The sequence below is a fragment of the Mus musculus genome, chromosome 2 (genome assembly GCF_000001635.26).
Source record: "Mus musculus strain C57BL/6J chromosome 2, GRCm38.p6 C57BL/6J".
NCBI lineage: Eukaryota > Metazoa > Chordata > Mammalia > Rodentia > Muridae > Mus > Mus musculus.
Genome location: NC_000068.7, coordinates 148,693,664 through 148,716,605, shown reverse-complemented (window position 1 = coordinate 148,716,605; position 22,942 = coordinate 148,693,664). Strand labels below are relative to the sequence as shown.

At 43.0% G+C, this 22,942-nt stretch overlaps 1 protein-coding gene and 1 pseudogene across 3 annotated transcripts in view; both read left to right on the top strand.

The window, feature by feature from the left end:
* Positions 1–22,621, top strand: part of Napb (N-ethylmaleimide sensitive fusion protein attachment protein beta) — a 38,441-nt gene extending 15,820 nt beyond the window's left edge. Inside the window, exons 2-11 of one of the 2 annotated variants that reach the window (NM_019632.3) lie at positions 3,852–3,931; positions 7,173–7,289; positions 9,401–9,447; positions 9,583–9,660; positions 13,281–13,336; positions 13,461–13,545; positions 16,129–16,233; positions 17,607–17,675; positions 18,373–18,423; positions 19,100–21,949. In NM_019632.3, coding sequence (NP_062606.1) covers positions 3,852–3,931; positions 7,173–7,289; positions 9,401–9,447; positions 9,583–9,660; positions 13,281–13,336; positions 13,461–13,545; positions 16,129–16,233; positions 17,607–17,675; positions 18,373–18,423; positions 19,100–19,210 — 799 coding nt within the window. In that variant the 3' untranslated portion in view covers positions 19,211–21,949. Of the gene's footprint in view, positions 1–3,851; positions 3,932–7,172; positions 7,290–9,400; positions 9,448–9,582; positions 9,661–13,280; positions 13,337–13,460; positions 13,546–16,128; positions 16,234–17,606; positions 17,676–18,372; positions 18,424–19,099 lie in introns of both variants that reach the window. The other variant, XM_030248234.1, reaches the window with a different exon arrangement.
* Positions 20,426–22,621, top strand: LOC108168731 (annotated as a pseudogene). Its single transcript, XR_001783217.1, has 2 exons — positions 20,426–20,446; positions 20,981–22,621. The product of XR_001783217.1 is annotated as an uncharacterized LOC108168731 (transcript).
* Positions 22,622–22,942: the final 321 nt, after the last annotated feature.

Sequence of the window (22,942 nt, the reverse complement as noted above, 5' to 3'; positions counted from 1 at the left end):
CAGTTTACATGGATTGGGTGAGGATCGTACCCAGGGCTTTGAGCGCAGTAGGCAAGCACTCTGCCAGCTGAGCCATAGCCCCAGCCTATATCCTGGTTGGTTTTTTGTTTGTTTTTGTTTTTTGTTTTTGTTTTTGATGATGAGTCTTCCCTAGATGGTTTGTTGGTTTGTTGTTATCTGTTTGTTTTTGAGACTGGTTCTCATGTACCACAGACTGGCCTCGAACTCATTGAGGATGACCTTAAATGTCTGATCATTATACTTCTACCTTCCACGTTTTGAGGTTTCAGGTATATATGCCTGGCTTTCTTCATTTTTATTGTTTTATTTTTAAGATTGATTTTTGTGTGTCTGTATGGGTATGTGCATATGAATGTAGGTACCTTTTGAGGTCAGAGGCCATGAGAGTTACAGGCTGTTGTGAGTTACCCATTGTGGGTACTTGGAACCAAATTCAGGTCCTCTGCAAAAGAAGTTTGTGTTCTTAACCACTAAGCCATCCCTTCAGCCCCTCTTCTCAAGTAATGAGAGTGCTTGTGATTCTGATCAGAACGGGTGTCTGTTGATGCAACCCAGCTAGCTCATTCTGCCTTCTCACAAAGATCTCTAGATTTGAAGTCAGGAGTGAGCTGAGCTGCACCTCTGTGCTGAGTGGCCATGGAGAGCTGCAGACCTCCAGATGACAGTGTCTCTTCTGTGAGATGAAGGAAGTATCCTCTCTGGTTATTATAATAATTTAAAAAATGTCCTGTTGTGGCAATACTTGGATGTAAGCTTAGCACAGCATACGGATTCTGTTGTTTGCATCTTGAAAGTAGGATAAGGTACATTTTAATTAAGCTAGTTTTATTTAGAAACTTAATAAGAATGGCTGCACTGACTGTAATTACAGTTCAAGATTCTGGGTACTTGACAGAAAACAAGACGCAGGGAAAGGCTAGCTCGTGTTAACTGTGACTAAAAGTGAGAAACTTCTCGTGTGAGGACTTTTCCACTAGGGAATCCTATTAGTTCATTGCTTTTTAGAAAAAAAAAAGAAGAAATGTCGATGGATTGGAGATATGGCTCACAGGTTAAGAGCCCTGGCTGTTCTTCCAGAGGGTCTTGGTTCAGTTCCCAGCACCTACAGGGCAGCTTGCAACCATCTGTAATTCCAGATCCAGGGGATCTGACACCGTCTTCTAGTTTCTGCAGGCACCAGGCGCACACACACATACATAAAGGAAGCAAGTCTTTAAAAGAATTTTAATGGCGATTTGAAATAGAGAAAAGGGACCTGAGGGCTGAGGTTGAAAGCTTTCCTTTTTGGAATAGCTTAATGACATCCTGCCATTCCTTCTGTGACATGGCCCCAGGTCATTTATTTGGCAGCTAGAAGTAGCAGTGTTACTGAGATATTATTCACCTAGCAAATAATTTACCTGTCTAAAGTGTGCTCTGATCTTTTAAAATGTTTGCATATTAGAGCTGTGCAACCATGAAAAGAACCAGCCCCAAATGAAAGAGCGTACCCTTTGCCGGTGGCACCCTTCCTGCCTCCCCAAATGAAACAATGCACCCTTTGCCAGTGGCACCCTTCCTGCCTTTCCCCAGCACTCTTGGCTCTAGATATCATAAGTCTGGTTTGTGACATCACAACAGAATGCCTGAGACTGAGTAGTTTAAAGGGGTGGATTTTTTAGTTCTGGAGAGTAGAACTTAGAAAAGTCAAGGTACTGGCATTTGTTGCGAGCCTTTACTGTCCTCACATGGTGGAAGTGTGCAGAGGGGGCAGATGTTGTACACTTTTGTGGCAGAGGAGCAAAGGGGAGAGATCCTACCTCAAAAGCCCTTGCTTTAGCTCTCCTCATTCGCTGATCATGACCTATCTAAGCTCAATGGACATGCCCTTGTGTTCACTCCCTGTCAAGTCTGTTTCCACCTTCCACTCTGAGGTCCTCAATGTATGTGCTGCAGTCAGAGTCTCTTGGGCCTTGGTTTTCCTTTGTGATTTTATATTTGCAGTGTAGACAGACACGATAGATGTCTTGTATGGAAGGGCCTGAGCTAATTAGAAGCAGACTTGAATTTAGAAACTCTGGAAGGTAAACACCAAAGATGAATTTGGCTTTATGTCTGAAGAAATTGCTGACTATATAAAGCTATCTCTTAGAGGCTGAAGAGGCAGTTCAGTGGTTAAGAGCACTGGCTGCTCTTTCAAAGGACCTGGTTCCAGTATTGCATCCACGTGGTGGCTCAAAACCATCTGTAACCCCAGTTCAAGGAGCTCTGATGCCCCTTCTGTGCTCTGTAGGCACTTGTACATACATGGTACACAAATATACATGCAAAGAAATGCTTAGATACATAAAGTAATTTTTATAATTAAAAATAAATAAAAATTAAGCTATCAGTGGAATTAGCTACCAAGTGAAGAACTTTCTAGAACTACATATATTCTAGCTGCTGTGGAGTGCCCTCTTCTCAAGATGTTACACAGTGATTTTTCTGTACCTGGTGAGGCTGTGGCTCTAAGGTGCTTCCATATTGGAGACAGGCTAAACTGTGCCAGAGCTCACATGGCACACAGTAGCAGAGCAGCAAAATAATGTGGCACTTTCTCAGTACTCTGTTTCTGGGTTTTGTGGCTTTTGAGACGATTGGGGCATTGCTTTTGAGGTAGTCTCACCATGGAGCTCAGGCTGGCCTGGAACTCAGCCATCTCTTGCCTTTGTCAGTCCACTGTGGGTGTTACAGGCCTGGGCCACCACATCTGTCCATTAGGTGTTAAAGAATGGCAAGATAAAGTAGCTTCACACTTCAAAACATAATCTTCTTTGAGAAGTACCCTTCTAATATAAGGAAATCTACTTACCCTTCCTGATAGAAAACTTGTATTAAAAACAAATTAGATATATTTATTTTTGTGTATGAGTATTTTTTCTACATGTATGTATTGGTACCACATACATGCCTACTGCCCATTGAGGTCAGGAGAGCTCGGTATCAGATCTTCCTGGTACTAGAGTTACAGACGTGAGCCACCATATAAGTGATAGGAACTGGACCCAGGTCTTCTGCAAGAACGAGTGTCCTTAGCCACTGAGCCCTAAGTTACAGTGTAGATACATTTGTAGACCTTGGATTCACCGTATCTTTGTCTGGGTGTTGTTTTTATGGTATCTGCTGTGTGGTCCAATGCAGTGACTTTAGCCCTCCATTCCTCAGCCTCCTCAACTGGAATTTAGGATCAAAAAGAATCTTTTAGTTTGCGTTTCCATTGTTATGAAGAAGCATTGTTATGACTAGGGAAATACTTGCGAAAGAAAACGTTTAATTGGGGCTGGCTTACAGTTTTAGAGGTTTAATCCATTGTCATCATGGCGGGAAACATGGCAGCATCTAGGCAGACATGGTGCTGGAGGAGCTGAGCATTCTACATCTTGATCCAAAGGCAGCAAGAGACTGTATTCCACACTGGTTAGAGCTTGATCTTAGGAGACCTCAAAGCCTGCCCCCCACAGTGACATATACACTTCCTCCTACAAGACCACACCCATTCTTATAAGGCCATACCTCCTAATAGTGCCACTCCCCAGGGGCCAAGCATTAACACCTGAGTCTATGGGAGTCATACCTATTCAAACTACCACAAAGAGTATCTGTGTTTTTGAATAGCTGTTAAGATTCTGTAGTTTGTCTTGTGCACAGAAGAGCTCATTGAGTATTTCAGAGTTATAATAATATAGTAATAATTATACAATAAATACAATAATAGTCTCGGTATTATTTCAGTGAGGGAGGGGGGATATGAATGAATGATATGAATTAACAAGAACAGAAATGTAACCTTGCGTTTAAATTTCTCTCAGAGGAAACACAAGAATAGAAGAGGCATGTGAAATGTATACCAGAGCTGCAAATATGTTCAAGATGGCCAAGAACTGGAGTGGTATGTACAATGTTTTGTTTATTTACCAGGCAGTTACTTTAAAAACAGTTTGGTAGGAGGACAGGACTGTGTGTTCCCTTTAAAGAGTGAGCCAAGCATTGGTGCTGAAAGGATCCTCATCTCGGGTAGCTAACAAGATTGAGCACTGGGGCGTTGTCTGTCTCAGCTTCTGCCAGCCACCCAGTGTAGTAGGCTTTACCACATCTGCTCATGTTCATGCTCCTGCCTGCCACCCCAGAGCCTTGGCACGTGCCATTACCTGTTTACATACTTTCCCCTTGTTTATTGCTTTCTTCTGGTCCATCTTCAAAGGTTATCTTCTCAGCCAGCTCTCTTCTGACTACCCCTTAAAAACAGTGATCTCTCCCTGGAAACTTTCTACTCTTCCCCACAGCCCACATTACCTCCTAGGTATTTTAGTGATTTATATTTACATGAATCATCACATGGAGGCCCTCACTAGCATGTACCTTCGAGGGTCAGAGTGTTTATGTGTCTGCAATTGGACTCCATCCCTAGGGTCCACACCGTGTCTCTGATGTGGTGGATAGTCGGTATAGTATTTAATTGAATAAATAAACAAGGCTCTGAAGTTAAAGCACTGGTGCACTGGTGGTGAGCATGACACCATTTTGTCTCTTTATAATTTTAAAGTTCTTTTGTAATGATTAAGCTAATGCTTTTCAGCCACCGTTGAGACTGACAAGTTGGGTAACTTCCCAGAGACTATTCTCCTTTAAAGACACTTCCAGGTCAAGAGAGACCAAGCTGCTCTTGTTAGCAGTGATTGGAATTTGTGTTCCAAGCAATGAAGTGGCAGCATGCAATTGTATAACCAGCACCAACTGTTACCTGGGAGGTCGAAGTAGCCGAAAGGAGCCAGCTGTTGTGCTGTACTCCCAGCAGGAAAAGGATAGGTCATGATTAGTCGTGGGACAATAAACGTAGTCAAAAGTAAAATGTCAATGGGACTTGTAAAGAAATGAGAAGTGTGCTGGAATGTGCTGGGGAGAGGTTTGTCTGCAGTGATGAACATGGCTGGCACCAGTGCTTCCAGAGCCAGGCCTTCCCAACCACTTCCCGGCAGGTCCGGGTCATTCATTCTTCCAAGGCAGAGCCAGGCAAAGCTCCTGATCAGTTGGGTTCTGCCTGCAGCTAGCTTAGCCTTGGCGCTTCTCAGACTCTTGTAAGTCTTAATGTGGCTCTTCAGCTGCTAGCAGGGATTATTCTTACTAACTGTAGCCCTAAAGGCCAGTTCTCACAGGTTAGTGTTTGCATTAATCCTTTTATGCTGCTAGAACAAGATACCTTCATCTGAGGAATTTATAAAATACAGAAATATATTGCTCAGAATGTAAGGAATGTAAGGATTAGAAAAGTAAGGACTCTTGCTAGTGTATGCAATGGTGTCAGCGTTTGGAAGCTGATTATGGGATGGATCTCCGGATATGGCAGTCTCTAGATGGTCCATCCTTTCGTCTCAGCTCCATTGCATTGACACCATTGCATATACTAGCAAGATTTTGCTGAAAGGACCCAGATATGGCTGTCTCTTGTGAGACTATGCCGGGGCCTAGCAAACACAGAAGTGGATGCTCACAGTCAGCTAATGGATGTATCACAGGGCCCCCAGTGGAGGAGCTAGAGAAAGTAACCAAGGAGCTGAAGGGATCTGCAATCCTATAGGTGGAACAACATTATGAACTAACCAGTATCCCCAGAGCTCGTGTCTCTAGCTGCATATGTATCAAAAGATGGCCTAGTTGGCCATCAGTGGAAAGAGAGGCCCATTGGTCATGCAAACTTTATATGCCCCAGAACAGGGGAACGCCAGGGCCAAGAAGTGGGAGTGAGTGGGTGGGGGAGCGTGTGGGGAACTTTTGGGATAGCATTGGAAATGTAAATGAAATAAATACCCAATTAAAAAAAAAGAAAAGAAAAGAAAAGCGAGGACTCCTCAGCACTTCTAAGATGCCATCTTGTTGCTTCATCCCACATCGCAGAGGGAGCAAAGCGGCGTTCTCCTTTCAGTGTCTTGTGTAAGAGTGCTAATTCCACGTATAAGTGTGTGGATTAACCACTCCTTTAAAGGGCCTAGTGGGTAATACTGTGCCATCTGGATACTCAATACAAAGGGTGGGGGATACCAACATTCAGACCACAGGAGCACCCATGCCAAGCTAGGTAGTCAGTGCTTTCTAAATCTCACGTGTACTCTTCTGTCAGAAACAGAGGGGCAGATCAGAAATTGAACTGGAGCAGGCTCCAGGGTTTGTATGGCTTCCTTTCCTTGGTGACCAGAAGGCCATGTGGGAATGAGGTCAGTGCCTGTGGCGAGGGTGCTTGGGATCCGGAAACAACTAAAGCTTTCACAGAATTGGATGTCTTATTTCTTACGAGTGAATTTAAAGCAAGCAGTTACTTAGCGCAGTGCACTGCTTTGTGTCTGTTGTTAGTTAGTACTGCTCCTAGCTCCCAGAACAGTCTGAAGGAGGAGAGTCTCACTTAGCTCGTGGTTTCAGAGACTCACTCTGTGCTTGTTTAACCCCACGTGTGTGGGCAGAAGGCGTGGTGGGAGAGGTGCTTCTTCACCTTATTGTAGACAGGAAGCAAGAAGAGCAAGGGAAGGAAGGTGGCCCTGTCAAGCTTTAGTTCCCAGACCTCACCTAGGCACACCTCTTCAAGCTTCTAGAACTGACCAGCTGGAGGCCAGCCATTCAGAACATGAGTCTGGACATGGTAACACATCACTGTAGTCCTGACATATGGAAGGCTGGCATGGATTGAGTTCAGCTTCAGGAAGGGCAAGATCCTACCTTAGCAAACCACGTCTTTCCCCCAAACCCTAAGGTTTCACGCCATTCTTAGTCATGTTTTTCCTAGTGGAGCAGACTCAATAATGACAGCTGAGAGCCAAAGACACTGGATTGAGAGATGAGATGAATACCCTTGGCTTCAGTGCTTTGCCCTTTAACTGTGTGAGCTGGGTGCACCTTGTTGGGCTGATCTCATGATGTGGACTAGCGTTCAAGCGCATAAATTTTGGCTACAGTCATTAAGAAAGGAGGCTCTGTGTTCAGGAAAGCAGGCCTTCTGGAACTGCCGGGGAAAGCGACCAACACCCAATGCACTTGTTTCAATGTGACGCCTCTGGTCTCTGCCTGCAAAGCCTCCTTTTAGAGACTTGGACTCTTATTTGGAAAGGCCTTGTTTCACAATTTAACTGTGGCGCCTTCTTCAGCTGCAGGGAATGCGTTTTGTCAAGCTGCCAAACTCCACATGCAGCTCCAGAGCAAGCATGACTCTGCTACCAGCTTTGTGGATGCTGGAAATGCGTACAAGAAAGCAGACCCTCAAGGTAAGGCCGCTCAGAGGCTCTGTGTGACTGCCTTGGCAGCATTTCCTGTGGCCTTGAGGTTGGTGTGCCACGCTAAGTCCCGGTAATAAGAATTCTGTGTTATGGGATAGAAAGGAAATTTTGGTAAATGTAATAATGTTTACTCTTTAATCATAAAGACATTAGTCTGAAAGGGTTAAGGGACATTTGAGACAGTTTTTCGTCATGCAGCTAAAGCTGGCTTCAAACTTGCAGCTCTGCACCCTCTGACTCTGGTTCCAAAGTTCTGGGATTACAAGCACCTTATCTCAACCTCATGAAACATGGTCCTGAACTAAGAAGGAAACCCTGATGTTACTGTACTCCTCGATGTGTTTTATGTAGTGAGAGAGTGGTTTAAAAGGTGTTAAAGGTGTGTTAACCACACAGAGCTCTTTATTGTTTTCCTAAGTGCTCTTCAAAACCTTTTTTTAAAAAAAATAGTAGATTTAAAAAGTATTGCAAATGTTATTTCCTTTTGGAGAAGTATTAAAGTAATGTATTAAAATCCTGTTACATGTACATGGCTATCTTTAGTCTTTTTTGGTTGATTGGTTGGTTGGTTGGTTGGTTTTTCGAGACAGGGTTTCTCAGTGTAGCCCTGGCTGTCCTGGAACTCCCTTTGTAGGCCAGGCTAGCCTCACTCAAACTCACAGAGATCCGCCTGCCTCTGCCTCCCAAATGCTGGGATTAAAAGTGTGCACTGCCACCACCACCACCACCACCCTGAGTCTTTTTTCTTTTGTAGTCTATTTTGTTTAACCTACAAATCTAAACTTCTAGGAATGTATCCCAAAGAAAAATGTCCAGCTTTTTTTTTTTTTTTTTGTAGAAAGGTTAACCGTATTTTTATTTCCTAAGTGAGAAACTGAACACTGTGGGTATAAGCAGAATGTGGGGAGGCGCACAGCAGACTTACAATGCCTTCATATTGTAGAATACCACACAAGCATCCAAGTCTCTGGTTTGGTTGTGGTGACACACCCCTGTGATCCCAGCACTTGGGAGACTGAGGCTGGAGGCTTGGGAGTTACAGACCAGCCTAGGATATATGTATGTATGTATGTATGTATGTATGTATGTATGTATGTATAATCCAACCCTACATCAAAGACACAAAGTCCTGGGTTTCATAAATGTACTTTGACCTGGTACAGCCTCATGTGCTAATTTAAATTAAGGAGCTGAATTCTGGATGACTACAGTTTCTCCACAAAAAAACCACTGGATAAGAACTTGGTGATGTGGGAACACCGGGCCTTAGTGGTGCAATCCATAAGTTCTGTCTGTTTTTCTGTAGTCTGTAAGGTGTAGTGGTGAATGGACATTTTAAAATATACTTTAGGGAGCGGTTGCTTCTCGTTTTTTGTCCTTCTAGTCACTTTTCTGTTTCTCCTGTTAAGCTGCCTCCTTCTGCCTCTTTCAGCCACACTTTTCTGTGACAGGAAACTTTCTGGCTCATTGTTTAAAAGAAATAAGTTATTAGGATTGTCATCATGAAGTTTTCCCTTCGTTAAGCGGAATACCAAGACTATTTTGTTAGGTTAGCATACTGAAAGTGAGCGTCTGTGAACAGTATACACATTTACATACAATTTAACAGATGAACAAGTATTCCAAAGTGCTTTAAATGTTGGCCACCTGAAGAATGGAGTCCACTGAAATAATCTTTTTCTTGTGAAAAAGTGATATTTCCCAAAATTAATATAGAGACACATGATACTGATGAAGACCGCGTTTACCCTGTGTAGTAGCAGGTGTAATTTATCAATGTTGGTGGCAATCCCTGTGGTCGGTCTTGTTTCATCTGTAATACAGTCTGTCACCTGAATGGATCCCCTAAGAGTTACTAAGCCAGGATGACTGCAGCTTCACTGCTTTTAAATACCAGTGCGGCCGCTGGGAACAAAGCCACACTAATGAATCTGTACTGTGCATGATTGTATCTGCTCCTACTAACCAGCCTGCCCACCCTGCACTCCAGCCTGTACCTCCTTACCCACGTCAGTAGCAGCCAGGAGGCGGGCTCACTGAACCCTCTTTCACTGAATGACCTTTTCATTGTTTTTCTTAAATGCCAACGCTTGCTTCAGAGGCTATCAACTGCTTAAATGCAGCCATCGACATTTACACAGACATGGTAAGACATGGCATTGCTTGAATGGCTGTGGGGTGGAGTCCTTACGCTGCTTTAGAGCTGTACTTTTTCTTGTTCCTAAACTGGCTGGTGTTTGTGTAGGTGAAGCCGGTGTGTAACTCTTGTTTTCTCCCCTAGGGGAGGTTCACAATCGCAGCCAAGCACCATATCACCATTGCCGAGATCTATGAGACTGAGCTCGTGGACATTGAGAAGGTGAGCACTGACCACGCACGGTGCAGACGGGAGATGCTTGGCCTCTTGGCTGGTTCAGAATCATTACAGGTGTCCTGGCGGAGTCTTCCTAGGCCTGGCTGGCTGAGAAAGGGGCTGCTTACCTGGACTGCCTCAGAGTCACCTAGCTCACCTGTTGTTGGTGCTTTGGTTCATGTCAGAGTGGTCAAAAGACATTGCACCTTCCTTGTACCAGGGGATGTTTTGCATCACCGCTTCACTACACAGGGCGCCACAGGGTAGGGGTGAATCAAATGGCTTCTAGTGCTGCCATTTTCCTTCTTTTCCTTTGTCATGGTGCCCTTGAGCTTCTATTGCTGGTCTCTTTCTGTCATTCTGTGAATTAACCAGTAGGTGGCACCTTTTTTCACTGATGCATCTTGTTCTGTTGAAAGGAATTTAAGAAATAAAGGCTGGTGTGGCGGTTCTCGGGATTCCAGCAGGCAGGAGTTTGGGACTGAAGGATTGTAAGCTCAAGGCCAGTGTGGCTGCGTAGCAAGGCACTGTCTCAAAAAAAAAAAAAAAAAAAGAATTATGTTTATCTTACACTTACACACATTCTGACATGGAGAAGAGAGCTAGCTTGTCACGGTCCCTGACTTTGAGGCTCTTACACCGTTAAAAATGTCCTTGTCTTGTCTTTTTCCTAGTTGGACTCACAAGGTTGTGGTCAGTGAAGTGTGAAATTTATGTATGAGAAATCAATTACCCTGAAGTACTAGTTTGTTCTAGATATTATTCACTGTCCGTATAACAGATGTCTCTTCATTCTCTTGTTTTATTCAAAGATTTTATCTATTAGGCAGTGAGATGTGCCATCGTACATCCAAATGACTTCTTGTAGCTTCCTGAGGTAAAATACTCGCCAGCATGTAAGCAGGTCTTACCTCCGTGATCCTCGAGAGATCCAGGGGAGACATAGCTTGTTTCTGGTTTGGGCTCCTGAAAGACCTGGTTTAGTAGTATTGCTTACAGCATAGGATGAGCACATATCTTAGCTTTGGCTTTGTCTTGAGGCTATTTAAGGTTTAACAGTGTTCCATCTGCACAATGGACTCCTAAGGTTGAAATAGTGAGATGCAGTAGGCTCCCTTTCAGCTCCAGGGCCCGCAAATGCCTGGAACTTAACATGCCCCTGGCTTCAGGGATGCTACGGTGAACAGCAGTCCTGGGCCTTCCCTTGTGGAGCTTGCCTTTCTGTGGGAGATGGAAACGCATGTGTGACAGTTCTGAGAAACATTCCAGAGGACTGTATTGTCCCTACTGCTTTTGTATAGAATTCTGTGTTGTTAAGAGGGGGTTAGTATACTTATTGTTTTTCTTCTGTCTTGGTACTTGACCTTTAATTGTAGCTCGTATGTTTAACATGTATACTTGTTTCTATTTTTATTTTTCCTTTTATAATACTGAGGAACTCTGGGGAGCATATTAGGTAGGTGGACTATGTGGCTAAAGTATACATTAGATGTGTCGCATTGAAGAATTGTTCTAGGTCTGTGTTCTTGGGATACTCCACAATCCAAAGACTTCAGTAGTGTTGTCTCTGACAACTGTAGTCACTACTTTACAGATGGGCAGAGGCTGTGGGCTTTTAGAGAGTATTCAGCTAGAGTTCCCAAGCCCACTTTGTTCTATTTGTTTTCTTATGTCTGTGCCTCGCACTTTCAGTCCGATTTTCATGTTACACTGGTTGTGTATCTGGGAAAGCTTGTAAATGATGGCAAAGGACTGCAAACCTGCTGCTTGCTTCTCTATATCTATATAAACACAATGCTGTTTTGCTGTTTAATCATCAGAAGCGAAAGCATTGTGGCACATGCAAAACATGAAATTGGGCCAGTGAAGTAGCTCAGAGGGGTAAACACTTGCTGTGCAGCCTGATAAACTAGTCCAGTCTACAGAACTCAGACAAAGAGGAAAGAGAGAGCCAGCTCCACAAAGTGTCCGCTGACTTCCACATCCTCTAATATTCCCTCCCCAGATTAACATTTCAAAATGTTTAAATCACGCAAAACTGAAGTTTATTGAGAATCTCTAGGATATAGCATTTATTCCTATGTTGTTACAGGATCAGTGAATACCTGCTACCAGAGCTCAATCAGCAATTAGACCCCAAAGTATGACTAGAGCTATTGTGGGAAATGCTTGCCTGATCCCTGCTTGAAAGCCTCCTGTAGACTTATCTGTTGCCATTTGGGCTGAAGAGGCCATTGGTTTTTCAGGCCCTTACCTTTGTACATGGTCTGTTTCCCCTGTAACTTCCTGAAAAGTAGCTAACTCTTCCCAGAACCTAACCTCATCAGGCTTGCTAAAGCAGTATATGTCATCCTGTTCTTTGAACCGCTTTCTGTTGTTTGGGGCTCTGATAGGGCGTGTTTCGCCTTTTGAAGTTTCCCGTGGTCCGATTCCACTAATCCTGTCACAGCCTGATGTAAGCTGCTAGCTTTCTGCTCTCTCCATCCGACTACTGTTAGAGTATCACAAATTTTCAGGAGCGCCTTTGCCTGTGATAGAACAGTCAGGGCTGCTGCTGTGCTTTGTAGAACATAACAGCTCCACAGCACTCTAAGCTAACATTCACTTAGCTTCGAGTACATTTGATCATGGTGGGAATGCTGGGGTAAGGGGTTGGTTAGGAAGCAGGTTGACAGAATTCTGCCATCTTCATTCTGTGGCTTCAGTCTACCAGACTTGGCCATGTCTTTTATGTTTTGGGAAGTAGAAAAGATCAAGGGAAGAATGCAAAATAAGATGTTTAGCTGTTCATCTTTCGTCAGAGAGCTAGTCATGGCTACCCTAGCTGCATGGAAGCTGGGCTGTTTGCTGTAAGTGAGGGAAACTGTTGGCTACCTTTCTGTTGCTTTTAATGAAACAGCATGACCAAAACGAATTTATGGAGCAAAGAACTTATTTTAGCTTAGAGTCCTACGGGATAGAGTTCATGATGACAGGAAGACATGACAGCAGATGACAGGCATTGTGGCAGAAGCAGGAAACCAAGAAGATGCAGCAGCATCTTTAACCTCAGAGGAGAGAAGGAACTAAAAACGGGGTGATGCTATAAACTCTCAAGATAATGCTCAGTGATGTACTTCCTCCAGCGAGCCTGTACGTACCCATAACGTTGCCATACAGCACCACCAACTGGGACCAAGTTGTCAGCTATGTGAGCCTTAGAGGGACATTTTTTATTCAAGCCACCACAGATAGAGAGTCAGAATATTCTGTCTCCAGGAGGCTTTAGGGCTACATACTTTATTCTGTTGACTGAGGAGGCCAACTTGTAAAAGATTTGTCACTGAATAAGTTTAATTATCAGAAAAAAATATCTGTGTACATGTAGACTTAAATTTTTTTTATTACATTAATTCACTTGTTTTGTGATTACACACATTTTCCATTACACACTTGTGGAAGGCAGGGTACAACGTGGAGAAATCCCTTCTCTCCTTCCACTATGAGAGTCCCAGGAATCAAACTCAGATTGTCAGACTTGCTAGCAAATGCCTTTACCTACAGAGCCATCCTACCAGCCCCAACATGTAGTTTTTAATGCAAATCTCTAAGTGAATTGTTTGTAAGTTAACTGTATGTACTTTCAGGCTATTGCACACTATGAACAATCTGCTGATTACTACAAAGGAGAGGAATCTAACAGGCAAGTGCTTTTCTTCATATCAGTGGCAGGCTTTTCATATGTGATAAAGGGAACGCCATCTTTGTCATCTAAGCAAGTGTCCTTAGGCCAGGTCTCCTCAGCGTTGTCACTTTCTTACTTTCAGCTCTGCCAACAAGTGTCTGCTGAAGGTGGCAGCCTACGCTGCACAGCTGGAGCAGTACCAGAAAGCCATCGAGATCTATGAGCAGGTGAGGACTGGTGTCACCTTGACAAATTTGTAACCATCACTACTATATACCGCTAGAGCCTTCCCATCACTTCCGGAGAAAGCCAGGAAAGCAGCCTGCTCTCTGTTTTCCTGATTTGCCGTCCTTGACCCTTTGACATGCATGGAATAATGCACCATCTGTTTTCTGTGACTGATTTCATTTTTAAGATTCTTCATATTGTAGCATGTGTCAGTGTTTCATTGCTTTGCATGGCTGAGTAATACTCTGGCTTTTATGTTCATCTGCTGATAGGCATTTAAGGAGCTTCCACTTGGGGTCTGTTAAGGATAAACTGCTGTGAACATTTGCACTTAGCCTGTGTGAGAGCATGTTCTCAGATGTCTTGACTCCATACTTGGGAATGGAATCAGGATTGTTTGGCTTCTTGGTGTATCAATGCCTGTCTTGCTGGGGAGCTAGCTGACTCTCACAGAGTACTGGATCATTGAGCATTCCCAGAACAGTGTCCAGGGCTCAGCTTCTCTGGTCCTCACCAGCATCTCTGTGATTCCTAATGAATGTGAAGGATAATCTGTTCTTTCTCTCCTGATGAGTGATATTAATATTCATGTGCTCACTGGCCATTTTCTCATCTTTGGTGAGAGATTTAGGAGTAATTTAATCCTAGATATTAGGATACAAGTCCTTCATGGTCAGGAAAAAACTTAACTTACAAGCATTTTTCCCATTCTGTGGATTTCATTTTTGTTCTGTTGTTTGTCTCTTGTTCTAGTTTTTCAGTCTTTAAAATAAATATTGAGGGGCTGGAGAGATGGCTCCACAGTTAAGAGAACTAGCTGCTCTTCCAGAAGTCCTGAGTTCAATTCCCAGCAACCACATGGTCGCTCACAACCATCTGTAATGGAATCTGATGCTCTCATCTGCCATGCAACTGTATATGCAGAAAAAGCAGTTATTTACATAAAATAAATAAATTTAAACAAAAATAAGTAAAATGTTACGTTTATTTATTTTGTATGTGGAGAGTATAAGTGCCACCTGTGGCAAACAGAGGACAACTTGAATTGGTCTGTCCTTTTATGATAAATGGCAGCTATGTTAGTGGGTTTGAGCCCAGGAGAGGTTATCAGATCACCTGTATTAGAAGGGGTTGTTAGAGTTACCGTGGTTATGAGCCACATGACGTAAATGCTGGGAGCTGAACCTGGGTCCTCTGGGTGAACAGCAAGCAAGTGCTCTTAACTAATGAGCCATCTCTCTAGTTCCAAGATGTTTTTTGTTGTTGTTGTTGTTGTTTGGCTTTGTGTTCTTTTTGTTTTGTTTTGTTTTGTTTTGTTTTGTTTTCTTGCTTTACTTTGTAATTCTGGGGATTGAACCCAGAGCCTTAAACACAGCACTCAGGTGCTCCGCCACTAAGCTCCATCACCAAGCTCCATTACTGGCCCTGGCTTTTAGTTTCTTTAGTTTGTTAGTTTCAAGCATCTTTGAATGCTTATTGAGGAATTTTTTTCTGAGAGCTCCTTTAAGCAAACTTAAACAGTCTAACATTTCTGCTACCTGGAATTGTCTGTTGCTTCTGTAGTAAGTTTCAGGTTTTGCTATAATCAGTAACTTTCTCGTTTGCTCTGCTGTGACTGATGGGTGACCTTCACCTTGTGCTCTGTTGTGATTGGTGACCTTCACTTTGTGCTCTGCTGTGATTGGTGACCTTCACTTTGTGCTCTGCTGTGATTGGTGACCTTCACCTTGTGCTCTGCTATGATTGGTGACCTTCACTTTGTGCTCTGCTGTGATTGGTGACCTTCACCTTGTGCTCTGCTATGATTGGTGACCTTCACCTTGTGCTCTGCTGTGACTGGTGACCTTCACATTGTACTCTGCTGAGATTGGTGACCACCTCATTGTTCTCTGAGGCCACATCTGATTTCCATCATCCTTCTGTGCACTGGCCACACTGACTGGAGATTTAGGTATGTTGGTGGAGGCAGAAGCTCAGACTCCCCTTTTTGGATGTCTCACCCCTGTTAGGCCTCATGAGACCTTTACCACTCTCTTTTAATTGGCTCCTTCTGGAATTTTTGGGTGCTGGGTTCTTTATTTTCATAGTGGGACTACAATAAAGAAAAATAAAGCCCAGTAATCCCCACCCCCACCCCCACACCAGGGGATTTTTCTTGATGTCTTGTCTCTTGCTGGTTGGCTTTCCTGTGCCCTATGTCCACAGATGTTTGGATTTATTAAAAAAAAACAGAAAGAAAGAAAGAAAGAAAGGAAGAAAGAAAGGAAGGAAGGAAGGAAGGAAGGAAGGAAGGAAGGAGAGAAAGAGAGAAAGAGAGAAAGAGAGAGAGAAAGCAAGCAAGCAAGCAAACTTCTAGTTGTATTTCATAGGAAGAACCAGGGGAGCTTAGGCCTCTCCTTCATCTTCCAGGCATTTTTAAAAGTTCATGTCCCTCATAATTATTTCGTATCTAGTAAAACTTTGTACTACTTGGCATGGAATATATCAGTATAAGATAGTGAAAGGTATTTTTTAAAAGGAAAACAGATGAGTAAGCAGTGGATTGCTTGGCCTATAACATTGCCTTGCTGTCTTCCGCCTAGGTGGGAGCAAACACCATGGATAACCCCTTGTTGAAGTACAGTGCAAAGGATTACTTCTTCAAGGCCGCGCTCTGCCACTTCATAGTGGATGAGCTGAACGCAAAGGTGAGAGCGCCCCCTTTCTGATGACTTTACCCCTGAGGACAGATGCTTTGTCACCCGGGATGCCTTTTCCTTCAGGTGTGAAGAGCTGTGGTGAGGGCTCAGTTGATAAAGCACTGGACTGACCCAAGTTGAGGTTCCCAGCACCCATGTAAAAGCCAGGTATACTGGCTCACATGTGTAAGTCCAGCACTAAGGAGCAAAGCAGAGATAAGCAGATCCCTGAAGCTTGTGACACTGACCTCTGGCTGCCATATATATGCGCCCTAACATGCTTGGGCACACAGCCACATGAACACATACTTATTGCCTGTCTCCTGCTACACACAGAGTAAAACTAATAGTTCTTTCGTGGTGTGCGAGTTTGACTCTTTCAGCAGCTGCAATGCTGTCCTCTTCAGGTTGCCTTCAGTGGTTGATTTAGGTAGATTAGGAACTAAGACAGTAAAATTAGTGCACTCTCTTGTTCCTTTTACATATGTTTGCTTATTTATTTACTTATTGGGGTGAGGAGGTAAACATGGATATATTATAGCACTCGTGAGGAAGTTAGAGAACACCTTTTAGGAGTCAATCTTCTCTTTCTACTATGTCGGATCCAGGGATCAAACTCAAGTCAGGCATGGTGGCAAATGCCTTTACCTGTTAAAAACCTCATTGGCCCTGATGGATGGATGGATGGATGGATGGATGGATGGATATATTGGGGGTGGGAGGTTATTTGTTTGTTTGTTTGTTTGAGACAGGGTCTTACTATATAGCCCTGGCTGTCCTGGAACTCATTATGTAGTTCCAGGGTAACTTAAACTCAGAGAGATCTGCCTGCCTCTGCCTCCTAAATTCTGGGATTTAAGGTATAGATTACCACACCCAGCTTCTAAGACCTCATTTAAAAAAACAAAAAGCACAAACAACACACCTCAGAAGTGGAGTTAGAATAGAATGAAGGTCAGAGAAAGCTGCAAAGCAAGAGCACGGCTGGAAAGTAAGATGGGGCCTGACCACACAACACTGGCCATCAGAGAACCACAGAAAACTACTCTAGAGTCCATTCTACCTCATGGACATTTGGCATTTGGAGGATGTGAAGGTCTTCTCTATGTAGCACACATACATAGATCCTAGAAGTGAATTAGATTTTATTTTGTTTCTTCTCTCCAGTTGCCCAACTAAAATCTAGAAATTATTTTAGAAATGGTATTATCAATCATAATTGAATACTCAAAATAAATAGATTTCCTCTGTTCTGATGTAGGATTTAACATTATATTTCTTCAACAGTTAAACGAGATGGAAATAAAATTTTTGAACTGATAGAGCATTAACAACTTCCCTAGTTCACTAAGTCTCGGTGACTGGTTCCTTTCCTCCCTTAGCTTGCTCTGGAGAAATACGAGGAAATGTTTCCAGCATTTACGGACTCCAGAGAATGTAAATTATTGAAGGTAAGTACTGAAACAGCTTTGAAGACAGAAGCCTTTACTGGTGCTGATGGGTGGAGCTTTAGTCTGTAAGTGGAGGAGGAGGTGTTGGTTACTGGACTCATTACTGTAACAAAGAATCCAGCATTAGGCGACTTAATAGAGGAAGTTGCTTTGACTACAGTTTCATTGGGCCGTCTATTCGGGCCCCAGGGGCATGAGGCATCTGGTCACACGGAGTCTACAGTAAGTAAGCAGGAAGAATGGAGTGCTGGGGCCCCTCTTGCTCTTTCCTTTCATTTAATCCAGGACCCAGGAAATTGTGGCTCTTTCTTCTTTAGTTCTTCCTTCTTCTCTTAAATCTGTCTGGAGACACCCAGAGGAGTGATTGAATAGTGACTCTAAACTTAGTCAAGTTGACAGTGAAGACTAGCCATCACTTGGGTATCTTGGACTTGACTTCTTTTTTCCATTGTAGATATTCATATGCTAGGAGAGTTAGGATGTTTAACTCTGTTCTGAAGTATGCAGCCTTGAAATCGCAATACAAGGCTAAAGCCTTTTCTTGGGTAATGCTTACTGCAGACATCCCATCTTATGAGATACTAGGGATATCAGAGCAGGAGATACTAAGGTGATTCCTCTTTAAAATAAAGTATTCCTTCAGAAACAGAACTTTCTAGCCTAAAGTATTTTCTTGATTTTTTTTTAATGCCATCAGAAACTTCTAGAAGCTCATGAGGAACAGAACAGTGAAGCGTACACTGAAGCAGTAAGTTAAACCTTCGGGATATGTTGCATTTTTAAAGGTTTACATATAAAAATTCCGTTTTGTATAAATTCTAAACATTTATCTCAATGTGGTTCAACTTGCTTGTATTTTCCAAAGATCATGTCTTGCATGTTCCACAAATGGCACTTAGTGAGTGCCCTTAAGTATTAGAGACACGGCACTGTAGTTTGGAACATTTGTTTCTCTTGCAGAGCACTAGAATTGGGTTCCTAGCACCCCACAGCTCACAACCATCTGTAACTCCAGTTGCAGAGGATCAGTGCCATCTTCTGACATATAGGAACACCAGGCTCTCTAAGAGCACACTCATGACTGCATATACATTCATGTACCTAAAATAAACCAGCCTAATTTTTTTTTAATTTAGTTCCATTAACCACGCAGAAATTCTAGCTATATTGAGCTGGTTCTTGATTTTGTATTTGTGATTTCTGCTATATATGTGTGTTCACATATAGAGAAAACTTAAATGCACAGGCTTATGAAAGGAAAAGAAAAACTGATTTTAGTGAAAGAACTTGTAAATTAGAATGAGTAACTTCCAATGAGAGTCACTGGGTTATTACAGTAACATCTTCAAACAGCTTAGACCACTATTGTCTTGTATATTTAGTGGTTTTTGGATATAATTTCCGTTCTTCATTCCTTAAACCAGGTGAAGGAGTTTGACTCAATATCACGTTTGGATCAGTGGCTGACCACCATGTTGCTTCGTATCAAGAAGTCCATCCAAGGGGATGGAGAAGGAGATGGAGACCTCAAGTGAAGTGCTGACATCTTTGTGGCATGCAGCTCATTCCTTTTTATTTTGTCTTCGGGCAGAGCCGTCTTTGTAAATAAGCCAGCCACACAGTTTATGTATTGTTTTAGCTCACCATGTCTGTGTCATGTGAGAATCGGAGGCTTCTATTCAGTTTGTGGTCATGACAACCAAAGTACATCATGCGAGTATCTGAGTCCTCATAGTTTTCTGAGAAGTACTGCCAAATCTTTTTCCCGTTCTTTTGATATTTTCAGGGCCCATGGTTAATGTTGCCACGTTTTGTGTTTTCTTTTTTCTTGAACTCTGGTCCTCAACCCAGTTTTATAGATGCTTAGCAAAGACCCTGTGCATTGGTATCTGGATGCAACCTTTATACAAGTGACTTAGTTTAGGGTGCTTATTAGGAATAAGTTTGTAATTCAGTAGAAACTGTTTGGCTTTCCTTTATAGCTACTTTGAAGGTGTTAGTGATGTTTCTTGTTTTGCAAAATATGCTCACATGTGCATGACAAACACTGACAACAGCTAGGATCTGCTAACATCACTTGAAGCTGGTAGGTCCTGGGGTCCTGTTTGTTTGGATGGATGTCAAGGTAGATTTCCTTGGTTTTGTTTTAACTTACACACACACACACACACACACACACACACACACACACACACATAAAACCTGTGAGATGGAATTTTCCCTTTCTCTAGAGACTGTTTCCACTTTTAGCTGGAGTGGGAATCCCTTCATATTTGCCTTAAACCATCTTTAGCTGGCATCTCCTTTATTCACACATCCATATATGCTCCTCACATTGTCTTCTGGGCCACAGTCATGCCAAGCTTGAGCAGAGTTGGACAGAAAATTCCAGCTGAATATGTGTGGTGATGTCCATTTGTCGGACATGGTGGTTAAATGTTATCAGTGTAGCATAAGAGTTTGTGTTATCCCTGGTTAGATAAGAGCCTCACTTGTATTTGAGGGTCTGTGACTTATTTCATTTGCGTGTATGAGCTCTGATGTCCTATTTGGTTTACATAAGACGTATGCTCTGTTATTTGAGATGTTGATGCTCCCTGCTACTTTATATGCTGATACAGTACTGTAGACATGACCTTGCTCCCTGGGTCCCCTTTGCTGAGAGACTTTTATGCTGGGATGATTTGTGCTTGAAGAGCCTGTGTTACTAGGCCTGTCTCATTGCCCTATTGTGCTGCTATCATGTGACAATGAAACTCCTGATTATCCAGGTAAAAATGGCCCTGGAATGGTGTTTTCATCTTTGGATGGCCCTAGACTAGGGTTGGAGGCTTTTACCATGCAGTAGAGTAGTAGCTTTGCCCAGGCCCAGGGCTAAACGAGAAGAGTTGGAGGACTGATGAGAAAGTCCGTTCTTTCAAAAGTGAAACAAAGTAGCAAAAGGGGGCTAGAGAGATGGTTACTCTTCCAGAGGACCCAAGTTTGATTTCTAGCACCCATGTTGGGTGGCTCAAAACCACCTGTAAACCCAGGAATTCCAGTGCCCTCCTTTGCCTTCCACAAGCATGTGCGTGCAGATAAACACATACAGGCAAATGAAATCTACACATATATGCAAGCAAGACACTCATTTGTAAAATAATAAATCTTATTATTTTAAAAAGAAAAAAGGAAATGAAGCAGAAACTGGCCCCATGAGAACAGGTGGTAGGTGTCTGTCAGGCCCCTGTCATGGTGGTAACAGGGTGTAAATGCAGGAAGCCGAGAGGCCTTTGCATGTCTGAAACAGAGGGAATGTGCCCTAGAATCTGATGAGAGCTCCTTTTTCCTTCCATGCCTTTAGGGGTTTCTGTATGATAGCTGGCTATACCAAAGGTAAAAGTTGCAATGGAACCTTGTTGATACTGCTTGACTCCACTAGACTCTCTAATGTAAAGACAAAAAGTGAGTTACTGGGGCTAGAGATGCCTCATTTGCTCTTTCAGAGGACCCAGGGTTAAAGTCCCAGAATTTATATGGGGGCTCACAGCTGTCTATAACTCCAGTCCTAAGAGATCCACCATCCTCTTTTTGCCTCCACTGGTACCAGGCATGCATGTGATGCTCACGCATACATGCAGACAAAACATGCATACACTTAAAAATAAAAAAATTTAAAACTGTAATGTATAGGAAAGAGAGTTACTGCTTTGTTCACGGCCAGCCACAGGCAGCCTTGGAAATGAGGTATGGAAATGGCTCTAAGTCAGTTCCAGCAGAAGAGCATCTGAACACTGGCCAGCCTCTGTTCTCTGCCTCCCAGTTCAGTCTTCTGATGCGACCATTTAAAGTGAGACCCACATGGTGTCTTACGGGGCACTGTGGTTTACCTTTCATCATGGCTCCCTAACACACCTCCATGAAGAAGTGTTGGGTTGTTAAAGTAGTGTTTGGATTACTTTGCTGCTTGTAAAGAAACTTACTCACTTATTTGCTTTTCCTGAAGTTAAATGCTGGGCCAGGCATCATGAACACTTGTAATCCCGCAGTATCTACAAGGTGAAGGGAGGAGGATTGCTGTGAGGTTGAGGCCAGCCTGGACTCCCTAGTGAATTCCAGGCCAGCCTAAGTTAATGTGAGACTCCATCTATCTCAAAAAACCAACCAACCAACCAACCAAAAAAAAAAAAGGACTGAAAGGCTGAGGTGAGTCCCTGTTGAGTTTATTTTGTCTCAGCACTTGGGAGGCTGAGGCAAGAGGAACGTGATTCCAGACTAAGCTAAGTCAGACCATCTAAAAAAAAAAAAAATACAAAGAACACACTTTTGGCAGAAGATAAAAGAATGAGGACCATGTCCGGACAGGAGTATGCAAGCTTACTCCCTTCAAATGTCCCGCAGACACAGAGCAATGCATTCTCTCAAGATGTCCAGGCTTTAGGCTTTCATGGTCTCTAGAATATTGTGACCAAAACGCAACGATTGTTATAGTTCTCATATTTGAGTGCATCTGGAGATAATTCATAGTTATGGCAGTTAATATTTCTTACAGAAAAGTTTTCCTTTTGTGGCAACATTTTTATAGCTTGTGTGAATTCCTTTTTTTTTTTTTAATGACATAAAACAGTATTTTTGCACAGTTGTAACCATGTGTGATGGTGTCACTATAACCAAAGTATATGCACCAGCCCTTGTGCATTTATTGTTCCCTCTGGTATTGTGCACTTAAAATGTCCAAATTCAAACCTCTGTAACTGTGGAGAATCTGGCAGCAGCACAGCATGCCCGTGACCTGCCTGCTACAGTGTGAGCTGTGACCAGTAAGCAGGCACTGTAAAGTCCTAAGTTGCTCTCAGGCAAGGGAGTCCATTACAAAAACAAATCGTGTAACAATAAATCTATCTTAGCTAAAAGAACGTTTGTTTTATGTGAACCTGTACAGTAAATAAAGTGGAAGTTATCGGTAACCTTTTGACTGTTTTTTTGGCTAGTGAAATTGACTCAGGTCAGAACTAGTTTCTCCCCCTGAAGCTTACAGCACTACTTTTGCTAGGGGCTTTGTGCCAGACTCACCTGACGGTTCTGCTGGCAGCGGTTTAGAAGTTAGAGTGGTGTAACATTTAACAAGTTAAAAGTTGTGACTGGAGGCAAAGCTTGGTGACCAAGAGGACTGGCTCCTCTTCTGGAGGACCCTGGTTGACTTCTAGCAGTGCATGGTGGCTCACAGCTGTAACTCCAGTTCCAGGGGAATTAATCCCTCCTTAGGCACCAAGCATGCATGCTGTACA